Raw genomic sequence first — 12,322 nt, 5'->3', positions numbered from 1 at the left:
ATTTCCAAATAGCGCTCCTTGGAATACTGGGAATTTCGTAGCATCACTTCAGGAGGAGCATGTGAAAGGAAGGTATATATAAAGACCTCCCTTCTCTCCAATCTCCTTTTTATTCAGAGAACTCAAGCTATTATATGTTTACACTTTGGAATAAGACTATTACATAACGGGGTGGGAAGTCTGAAAACTATTAGCTTGTTAGTGCCTCTCAAATCTCAAATGACACACGAAGTTTAAAAGAACATTACATACAGAAATAAAATGAACAGAATTTTTCAGAAGTTGGTACATATTATTTAGAATAAGCACTGAAAAGAATGACAGACTAAACCATTAACTCTCAGGGGTGAATTATAGGGGATTTTCAATTTTTATATCACATATTTCTATAACAACTTAATGTTTAACATTTACATGTATTACTTCTAAAATCAGAAAGAGTAAAGATTATAAAAATAGGTAATCAAAATTAACGTATTCAGAAATTATAACGTCAGCAAGAATAAAGACCACAATCTTAAGCATATATATATGTAAACTTACTTTACTTTCCCCATTAATTCTTCCTATGGAAAAGCTAAGATAGATGGTATATGTATAGCCTCCACACATACATCACAACTGAAATACCAGATTAGAATTACGAAAAAAAATATTGAAGCAAACTTTAGCAATGGATCTGCTCTTCATTTAACTAAAGGGAAAAACAACAACACATTTCCCCCAAACTTAAAATTAACACAATTATTTCAGTAATTAATCTCTCCTTACAAGTAACACACTTTTCACTTGGACTAGATCTTTGATCAAACTCACAATTATTATTATGCAAAAATTATTATTAGAAGTACTACAGTCACTCTTAAATCAAATGAGTAACAAATCATTATACATAGCAGTAGCTATGTTCAATCAGTTATTACCTTACTACATTTCATGAAACATTATTTTTCTTCAAGTGTTTCTCTTCCTTTTAAAGTATAAGAAATTTAGATCACAAATTAAAACTGCTAACACTGGTAACTGATTTGTTTTTACCAAAGAGCTGTCTTCTAAAATAATAATTCATACTTAGAATAAAACATGGTGGAGCATGTGAAACATGCAAATATTTAAAATACATACATTAAATGTTGCCTTAACTACTGGCCATCTCTGACTAGACAATAACTCTAGAATAACTTGGGGAGTTCCTTCTATTTTAATGTATTCCTACCTCAAGAGTCAACCATTTCTTTAGACCTGGGAGCCTCTAGTTAGAGAAAACAATGTTTATGAATATACCTAAAAAAGGCTAAGAGGCAAAGAAAGCAGAAAATGAAGAAAATGTAGTAAGGGAAAAACTATAAGAAATAAAAAAGATGACCACAGGGCCGAGCCCGTGGTGCACTCGGGAGAGTGCAGCGCTGGGAGCGCAGCGCCACTCCCGCTGCAGGTTCGGATCCTATATAGGAATGGCTGGTGCACTCACTGGCTGAGTGCCGGTCACAAAAAAGACAAAAAAAAAAAAAAAATGATGACCATAAAACAAACATTTAAATACCAATAGAGAACAAAAACAAGGAAACACACCCAAAGTCAAGTAATAAATAACACAACAATTATTGTAGCATATTCACTGACAAAAAGGCCCCCCAGCATGCTGAACTAATAACCTACAATAAAATCCATTCACTGTTGAAAGAGATCTCAGAGTAAATAAATACAAAAACACCAGTGGAAAAAAATTAGAGTTTTAGGTAATACGTAAAATAGTAAATCAAACTACACTGAACCAGTGCCACTTACTTGTATCAAAATATTTACATCGACGTGGGCGGATTATTTCCTGGGCATCTTGAGAAGCAACAGATTGTGATGGATCACCATTGGAAGACTGAGTTTCATCCTCTTGACCCGATGAATCCTTTATATTCTCTTCCTGTGAAATAATAAATTAAATTTCTTTAAGATGTAAAGAAAACTGTTGCAAATGAAAGACGATGGTATTCAAATTTCGTTTTAAATACAACTAGAAAACTAAAATGAATATACTAAATGCAATGTGGTATCCTGGGTTGGCTCCTGGAACAGGAAAAAAGGACATTAGTGGGAAAAACTAGTGAAATCCAAACTGTCCATAGTTTAGTTAATAATACCGTACCAGTGCTGAGTTCTTAGTTTTGATAATTATACCATGGGTACATAAGATGTTAACATTAGGGGAAGTGGGGTTATTAGTATACAGGAATTTTCTATACTATCTTTGAACCTCTTCTGTGTATCTAAAATTATTTCAAATTAAAATAAGAAAAATAAATACAGAACTGCCAATTAGCCTTTATTATTTAAAGAGCAATAAATAGCATTTTCTAAAAACTTGGGATAAATTATCTAGAATAAGCACTGAAAAGAATGACATAGACTATAAACTGTTACCTCTCAGGAATAGATTACAGGGGATTTCCAACTTTTATATTACATATTTCTCTAACATCTTAATTTTTAACAATGAAGTGCATTACTTTTAAAATCAGAAAGAGTAAAGATTATAAAACATAAAATGAATATATCAAGAAATTATAACCTCAACAATAAAGATTATAATCTTAAACATATATGTATAGACCCTTACTTTATTTTCCCCACTACAGCCACTGTTGTCATCATTATCAGCATCCTCATCATCTTCACCTTCTTCTTCCTCCTCTTCTTCTTCCTCATCTTCTTCAGGTAGTCGAACAGTACTATCATAACCATAAAGGCTGAGAAGTTCATGAATTGGCATGTCACCTTCCTAAACAGACAAAAATAAAAGTTAATTTCTGAATCAGTGGTATTTCACATTCTACATTACAGTTCACAAATCTATAGAGTACTCATTATATACAGAAGAATACTCTTAGAACTGTATCAAGAATTCTTAAATCTTAAAAAAATTACTGAAACCTCGGAATAACCCAGTCCTTTAAGTATTTTTATAAAACTAACCAATTCTAATTGCTAACAACAAAACCTTTTAGAATGATAAAAACTTAACAGTGGTCTAAAACAATTTTATTTTTACAATTTTAACACAATATATGAAATTCATACATAATAAGAGTACCACACTTAATTTGTGTATGGAGAAATAGATTAATTAGAAGACAGACTGAAAACTAAGTTAAAATGAGAAAGAAAAAATAAAATCCATAGCCCAACCCAAACACACTAAAAGAAAAACAGCAACGATACACAGAAATGATAATAAATTCTGTTTACCATATATTCTTTTCTATGGTTATCTCCACTTACATATAAAATTATCTCATGCAATCCTTACCATTTGTCTTACAGAATTGTTACATTATCTTCATTTCAAAGATGAGGAAACAGAGGCTGACCAATTAAGCAATTTTCTCAAAGATCACACAGGTTACAGGTAGAAGAGCCAGATTTAAACAGTCTAACTCCAAAAGTCCATACTTTTATCCGTACACCAAGATGCCTCAGCCAGGGACCTCCCTCAATCCCCCCAAAAAACATACCCTCTGGATGAAAAAATATCCATATGCAGTAAAATGAAAACAGCTTTCTGTAGAAGGCACTCACTCTAATCAATGATCATGTAATGTAAAGTATCAGGGAAACATGACAGAGTTCTGATAATAAAAAGAATATTTAATCCAAATCTTTTGAACACATATACAAACACACCACACAACACGAACACACACTCTGAAGAAAAAGAGTAGTCAGCCAGTTTACAACCTAGAAAAATAGTGTTCATGAATAAGAAATGTTTTATATTTCCCCAGCAGTCATCGCTTTATTCATGGACAGAAGTAAGTCTAGCTCATGTGTTGAACACACTGCTACAGTGGAGAGGGGTACATCAGACTGGATAATATAACCTGATGACACTACCACTTAGAACATACAGTTAACCCCCATCACTCGGAATCCATGTTCAAGAAGCAATATAATGACTATAAGATTTTCTTATAGGGAGAAATAAGAGAGAAAATGACATTCAACAGTTCTATTTTACTTGTAAATGGATATTCTGGTTATAAATCAGTTTGTGAATCTGTTTTTGAAAGACAGATCAATTCTGAGAGCCCTAATAATTTGCACAAGCTACAACCTGAAAAGAGGTAACTGTATGAGGGACAAAGTATTGCTACTCCAGCTGCAAAACAGCTGGCATACTTAACTGACAGCTCTTACATCATGGTTCTCAAAGTACAACACAAACAATGCTTGAAGTGTCAAGGATTTGGTCCATGCAGACCTGGTCCTTGTACTACAGACATTGTACAGGACACTGAAACACAGGAATTAGAAGGCAGATACTTAAGAACTAAAACTAAAACATAAAAGTAGAATAACAGAAAGATATAGAAAAGGCTAGTTTTGTACACAAGAATAACAAATAGCTGCCATAAAGTGTCTTCTACGTGGGAAGCATTTGTGATTGGTACTTTGATTTCACTGCCTTATTTTCTCATAAGAAAGCAAGCACAGTCAAACATTACACAATCTCATCAGATCCTTACAAGTACCAGATTGGAGTGTTCGATACACTTATTTGCAAATAAGGAAATCCTGCAGAGAGAAACATCACATAATGGTAGAGATGAAACTTCCTAATCCCAGCTCATATAACTTTCCTAAAGTTTACATCCTGCACCCAAATTAAAACAGGTTTAGCAACTGAAGTCATTACTATGACTTCACTAAAGTTACTACTATGAATAAGGGCCAAACAAGAAAAAAGCATGTTAGCCTAACATTTAACCAACGTTTACATGGGCCTTAAGAATTCATAAAGAGCTTTTTCATATTTAGTGCATCTCAAAACTATCTAAACATATGCTACTACTACTTCTAATTTCTAGAAAACTCAGTTCATCAATACTTTGGAGACCACACAGCTAATTAAATGGCAGTACTCTATTCTGAACTCATCTTCTGACTATACCATGGTACTTAGTCTACTCTAAGAGGCAGATTAACAATCAAATAAATGCGCTCAGGCTATTTACTGTTGGGTCTGTCTTATTCAAGATAATTAGAATCACCTTAAGAGCTTAATAAAACAGGTTGCTGGGCCTCACCACAGAGTTTCTGACCTAGTAGGTCTTAAATGGGGCCTGAGAATCTGCATTTTTAAAAAGTCTTAGGTGATGCTGATGCAACTGCTGATGCTATTGGTGCGAGATCACCTGGAGAGGCACTAATCTCGCGGGTGTAAGATACCTGCAAATCAGCCTTTCCAGTGGGAGGTAATAAAACTTGAACATTACCTTTAATAAAGCTTATCACTAACAAATCATATCTACCTCAGTGATCTGTCCAAAGGGTAAGTGACATACTAACTGCATGGAAAGGAGAGAGAGAGAGAGAGAGAGAGAGAGAGAGAGAGAGAGAGAGAGAGAGAGAGAGAGAGTGTGTGTGTGTGTGTGTGTGTGTGTGTGTGTGTTTAAAACCACTATCAAGAATGTAGAGTATCTGATATCCATAGTTAGATAAGATTTTTCCCTCTTGGATACACAGATAAGAAGTATGACTCACTTTATAAAAATTCATTTCTCAAAGAAAAATTCAGCAGCACCTCCAATACTGATTAAGTAGAGAAAAGAGAGTTAAAAGTGGCTTGATCACTGTGCAGTTGGAGAACAGCTTGAATTAGAAGAGTAACACGAAGGTACCTCAAAAAGTTTATGAAGATTCACATTATCTTTTAATTCTATTTTTCCATAAACTTGTTGACGTACCCTTGTAGAAATGGTACAGATAGAGAAAAGGCATTCAAATCAGAGGAACTTACAAATGCAAAGGTATAAAAACAGTAATGAATGATGAGTTCACCCTGACTAGATCAGACATACCATCGTAGTAACTAAAAAAAAAAGAAATATAATTTCAGAAGGCCATAGATCACTGAAAGATTAGTTATAGATTACTGAAAGTTAGGGTTGGTATTTTTACCTACTCACTCCAGTTTTACCTAGTGTCTAAAGGAATATGTTATACTCTACTTTTGACTCAATTTCAGAGTAGCTATCAAGCAGTTACTGACACTATGGAAAGGTTAAGGGAAAATTACACACATAACAAAATTTTCAGCATGTACTTAGGCAGGGAAAAATTTAGTCTGCTAAGGAGACTGAGCTAGGTGGGAACCCATTACTATTATTCACTACACATTCACCTGTAGTGTAATCAGAACCTAAACTAAATTAGTGGTTGGGGAAACAAAATAAAGCAAAGCAAAACAAAACAAAACAAACGAAGAGATCCTGCAGAAGAAATCAACAGAATTTACTCAGGGGTTAGGAGTGGTGGATACCTTGGTGATGCTGAATCCCTGGTTCCATACATTCCTTGGAGCCAGCTACACATTCACATAATGCCTAATAAAGTTTCTTTTTAGTCAACATTATTTTTAGGCAGTTCTATTATGTGCAAACAAAATACCCTTGCCTATTCCATCAAAAAAATGCTTGCTTAATATTAAAAACTAGGAGTATATAGTGGTATTATGCTTTTGCTTAAGTATTAAACTGTAGCTTAACCTGTCACCCAATATCAAGTTAGTAAGCAACAAGGAAAAAGCAATTATCACCACTGAGAACACAAGTCAGAGCTTAACAGTACTATGAAAGGTATCTTATCTGATCTAAAGTTAAAGTGAAGATCTTGCAGCAAACACTGGGCTACAACTACAGTAAAAATCAGAATCAGTTTTGCTGAGGAATCCTGTTTCAAATTAAAGTAACATTTACTGTGTCCCTACTTTATGCTAACTGAAGTATTTAAAGATTTAGCAAGCAAAAACAGGTTACCATGTAAGAATTATTTCTTGTTATCTGCCCCTCATCCCTTTCCTACTGTCTTTTACTTCTGTACTCATCTTCTCCAAGAAAATATTCTTTCCACCATTTCAAGCATCTATTTTAATTGAAAGCTCACCTCCTGGACTATAGCATCTGACCCAACAGGAATCACTGCAGTCCCTGTCCATACGATTGCCGTGGGCACAAGACCCAAGCTTGTCCATAGTTTGTTTCTGGAATTTTATCAACAGCAGCTAAAGAAAGAAACACAGACTGTCTCAAGCAGCAAATGGAGGAGATCTTGGAACTGACAGGATCATATAACAAAAAGTTGGTCTGAAAAAGGAAGCCAACCATGTAGAAAAGCAGAGACGGAGAAAATATACTCTGGTGGCATTTGAGTCCCTGAAGCCTAGATATATCCTTTACCTTAATGAAATTCCATGAGCATTACACTAAATTCTTCATTTTGCCTAAGCTAGTTCCACATAGACTTCTGTCTCTGCACCTCCAAATTCTGATGCTACAACAGTAATGATATTTTGTAAAGCAAATATTCTGTTATTTCCTTCTGAAAAAAGACTAAAAGATGAATAAAACTTCACCAACAGTACATTATTATGCTAGGGCCTGTCAGTCACTTGGTCCACTAGCTTGTATCATCAAAATCTGCATTCTACCAGGTACTAATGGTCTTCCCTCAACTTAAACTGAAATATCACACTAAAGTGACAACAGTATTTTATTTACATTCATACAAGTGTTAAGGGTACAGAAACAGGGGAGCAAAGTGAAACAGAAAACTGTGGGTCAAGGAGTGGGTTTTCACAGCTGTAGGTCACAGACCTCTTTAAAAATCTTATGAATGATATAACTACTAAGATTTATTTGGTGCTTATCATGTGCCAGACATTGTACTAAGTGCTTTAGATATACTATCCTTGTAATAACTGAAGCTCAACAATGTTGAGTAACTTATCCAAAGCCAAACACTGAATAAGTAGTGCAGCTGAATTATGAACGCAGGCAGTCTGACTCACTGCTTTACACTGCTTTTACATACACATGCATATATATTGCCTTCCTTGAAACCTGATCTTAGGTTAAGTGTACATTATTCTGATGTAGTGTGAAATAAGATATGATGGGTTGAAAGATTATAAGAATAAGGAAAATAGGCACAGTACAAGATGAATAAAAATATATGAACGTGCACTAAACTTGTATAGTGTTGTTTAAGAAATAAGTTGTGTAAGCACTGTAACAAAAAGAGGGGCAATCATGTCTCCATAAGCCAAAGGGAGGCTGGAGGTAGAAAGAATGGACTTTTTAAAAGACAAACATCAGGGCCGGCCCCGTGGCACACTCGGGAGAGTGCAGCACTTGGGAGCGCAGTGGCGCTCCCACCGCGGGTTCGGATCCTATATAGGGATGGCCAGTGTGCTCACTGGCTGAGCGCGGTGTGGACGACACAAAGCCAAGGGTTGCTATCCCCTTACCGGTCACAAAAAGACAAAAAAAAAAAAAAAAAAAAGACAAACATCATATAAGAAAGACAATAGGGCAAAGTTATCAAACACCAACAGACAATAGTATTGTCAGGTTGGAGTGGTATGCATCTCGTGGATGCTAAAGAGGTGGCTCCTTCTTCCTCACATCGGGGTCAGTCACGAAGAAATGACTGTGCCGGGCAGCAGATGATGGTGTTCAAGTCAGGGCCATTTGGTGTATAGACACAGTACTCTTCTCATACCAATTACACCAAAACTGACTTACCAATAAATGCTTATGAAGAGGGGAAAAAGAAGGAAAGAGGCTGATTCCAGCCGAGAAGGCCTAAGGGACCACATTCAGATTGGACTAGAGGGACAGTTCCTAAGGTAACCAAGCTCTTGAACTTGGGGCTTGACTACAAGATAAACTATGAAGGAATGGAGGCAGTGAACTCTTCTTTATAATTCCCACACTGGGGTTTCTTTTGTATCTATACAATTCATGTTGTGTATATTCTTCAAAAAAAATCTCAGTTTCTCACATTTTAATCTTTATTCTCTAACTCTGGAGATTTACTGGATGGAACACATCTAGCACTTTAAAAAGTATATTAAGTATTCATATTGTTATGGTATAATTTTTTCTTAAAGCATATCTATGTATATAGAGATATTATAATCCTGATATTTCTTTTCCCAAATGGACTGCTACAGTTGTGTACATTCAGCGTCTTTTGAGTTTTAAGAGTACATTTGGAAAACAGAGTTAACTCTGAGTACAGCTATTTATTTCAAATAAAAGTCTATTTACCATGGAAATGATTTTGACACCCCTTTTAAGATCACCACAATAAATTCTAACCTATATCTAGTTTTAGTAAAACATCTAAATGCTGAAATTATATAATTAATATACCTTTTCTATTGACAGGATACATGCATGCAAATGTAACAATACACATCAAAGCTTCTATCAATAGTTAGCTTTCATTACAAATTTTAGAATTCAAATTGAATAAACTTAAAACCACATGCTATGCAGTTATAAGTCCTGAATGAATCAATTGTCAGAGTTCTGCCACAAATTACATCAAAAATCCATTTTCATGCGAACAAAGTGCGAGGTGAAAAACACTTTACCAATTTCCTGACATAAATAATACTTTGCTTCTATAAAAGCAAATCAGCAATCAACATGACAAAATCTTGTTCACTTTTTTAATATGAAAAAAAAAAAAAAAGCTTGGTTTGGTTCACATCTAAGGAGTTCATAGCTATAGGAAATCCAACATATTGGCCCTGAACTAGTTTAGTTTCAGATTATAGATGAAAGCATTAGTGATTATGTGCTACTTAAACCTAGACTTTAATGGTTTCTGGGAGAAATTAGAGAAGAATCTGGAAGGTGTAAGCCTGTCTGGTTTAGAGGATTATAAAGGACTGGTTCTACTGTCTTTTTCTTCCTTTCTCTATCCTCTATAAATAATTCTTTAATTACTATTTCCTAAGAAAAGATTATTTGAAAGCAAATTTTGGAGGACTGTAAGGAGCTGGGGAAAGGGTTAAAGGGAGAAAGAAGTAGGAAAAGACAATGACATGCCCAAAATTTTAGCAAAGCCCATTAGTAATTTTATACTAATTGAGTGTAATAGCCCATTTTCTGAAAGAGAAGAAAACAATCATCATTTTACCTCATAACCTATTACAAACTATACCTCTTGCTTATTAGTATCTGAGTTAATACAGAATATAAGATGGAAAGTACAAGATTTTCCTCCTTTACCTTTTATCCCATAGTTGGGTTATTTGGAAGCAGGAAAATGTATCTAAAGTGATAGACGTTTCTGCAAATATAGGCAAATAAGTGAAAACAACTGGCTTTCCACTTTACAAATATGAAGTGACTGACTGTTAAATCAATTGTTTCTCTTCGTGTTTATCTAGGTTCTGAATCATCTAAGCAAATCATCCCTGTCTTTTGAATAGCTTCCCAGTCTCTTACTTTTAAAGAATACTTCTGACTCCAAGTTCTTCATGTGCTTTTTAACCCATTCTTGGAAAGCTTTTGTGATTACCAATGTAAACCATTGCCATTAAGACCAATTTTGTTCTCTGGCTCATAATAACAAAGTATTAAATTGCTTAGCACTGTGGATAAAGCCTGCCCTAACAACTTAATGATCCAAAAATGAGAGCACCTAACAAGACCTGACTAAACAGTAACAAAACTCCTTTATGAGCTCCTTAAATGTATACTTTAAAAAGTTCCAAACTAAAATTCTGAAACACAGATGACTATAAAAGTATAAGTTTTCATTCTTCCGTTATATTATGTATTCTAAATCCTTAAAGGCTGGTACTGTGCCTTATTTTTTTACATTCTTTTTATCATGAAGTAAAACAGATCATATGTGTAATATATTTTATTAGAGCATACCAGATTGATTTATCCATTCACTCATTCAATACTTTTTTGTGAGTAACCACTATTGCAAAGCACCATGAAATATACAGTCACGGTCCCTCCCCTCATGAAATTAATGGAGGACAGAGATAATTAGTTAAACAAACATATAATTACAAATTGTGTTACTTATAAAAGACAGCACTGAATAGAATATGGTGGTTAAAAAAAAAGGCTAATTAGGGGACAGGAAAGACCAAGAGGAGGCAACACCAAACTCAAAGGATAAAGAACGAGCCTTGGGAAGCACACACCAGAGAGTGAGAACGAGCTGAAAAGCCTTGAAGCAGGAATAAAATAACTTATCTAAGAAAGCAAGCAGCTAGTGTGGCTGTTACATAGCATAACAGAGCAGTATGATACATGCATGAGAAGCCATATCACATAGGTGGTCTTGCTGGTCAGGGTAAGGAGTCTGGATTTTCTTTGGGGGTGACAGGAAGCCAGGAGATTGATATACTTTGATTTATATTTTGAAAAAAAACATCATAGCTGCTGGGTGGAAATAAATAGGAAGAAAGATGGTAAAAGACAAAATGGGGAAAGCAGTTAGGCAAGTTACTTCAAGTGTAGGCTAGAAATAATGGCAACCAGGGCAGAGATGGAGCAAAAGAGTCAGATAAGAGATATTTTTGTGGACAGATATGGTAGGCTTACTTAAAAACTGGATACTGGGAATGAAGAAAGATGACTCTCTGGTTTCCAATTTAGGCAACAGGGTAAACAGTAGTGCCATTTTTTACTGCGACAGAGAAGAATGGGTAAGAAGAACAGGGAAAGAACAGGTAAAGGAGGAGAACAATAGTTAATGGTTCTGTTTTGGAATATCCAAACAGAAATGTCAAACTGAATAAACAAAACTTGAGACAGTGAATAGATTAATGCTAGATATATAAACTAAGAAATACTGAGCATATAGATACCATGGGAATAGATTAGATCACATAGCTTATTAATTTTCAAATTTGGTGTGCATGAAATTCAAACTCGCCTAATGAAGAAGTAGATTTGAACCCTACCCCAGGGATTCTGATTCAGTATGCCTGGAGAGAGGCATGGGAATCTGCTTTTTTAAAGTAAGTACATGGATGATTCTGATACAGCTGTCCCTCATACTACATTTTAAGGAGCACTGATCTAGAGACAAGAGAGAAGAAAATAAGGTCCAGGCCCAGTACTGAGAATTGGGCAATGTCAACACTTAAATCTTGGGTAAATAGAGAAGAGTGTGCAAAGGGTAGCGAATAGGAACAAAGAGATAAGGAAAACTGGACAAAGGGGTAATCCAGAGTTCAAGTAAAAGAAGGAAGTAATAATATGCACTAAACACCAATGAGAAAAAAGGTATAGAGAGAAAAGTGAACCTAACAATGGATACAACAATGAAAGTCACCGGCCTCCTTGATTTAAAAAGGCAGGGCAGAGACAATGTAGAGCACTTTACATAATGAAAGGGAAATGAGGAAAATGATAACTCTCAGGACATTTTTGGTTCTGAACAGGAGTAAATAAAAGGTGCAGTAATTGGGAAAGAACAGTAAGTGTGTAAGAGAATACTTAAG

At 35.0% G+C, this 12,322-nt stretch overlaps 1 protein-coding gene across 4 annotated transcripts in view; it reads right to left on the bottom strand.

Annotated features, from left to right (window-relative positions):
- Positions 1–12,322, bottom strand: part of MIER1 (MIER1 transcriptional regulator) — a 56,500-nt gene that overhangs the window by 24,629 nt on the left and 19,549 nt on the right. For all 4 annotated transcript variants that reach the window (XM_063105332.1, XM_063105328.1, XM_063105329.1 and 1 more), the window contains 2 exons: positions 2,615–2,776; positions 1,789–1,921 (listed from right to left, as the gene is read on the bottom strand). In XM_063105332.1, the coding sequence (XP_062961402.1) occupies positions 1,789–1,921; positions 2,615–2,776 (295 nt within the window). The remainder of the gene's footprint in view (positions 1–1,788; positions 1,922–2,614; positions 2,777–12,322) is intronic.

This window comes from Cynocephalus volans, chromosome 8, assembly GCF_027409185.1.
Source record: "Cynocephalus volans isolate mCynVol1 chromosome 8, mCynVol1.pri, whole genome shotgun sequence".
Lineage (NCBI taxonomy): Eukaryota > Metazoa > Chordata > Mammalia > Dermoptera > Cynocephalidae > Cynocephalus > Cynocephalus volans.
The sequence above is the reverse complement of the archived record's forward strand: the minus strand, read 5'-3'. Positions and strand labels throughout refer to the sequence as shown.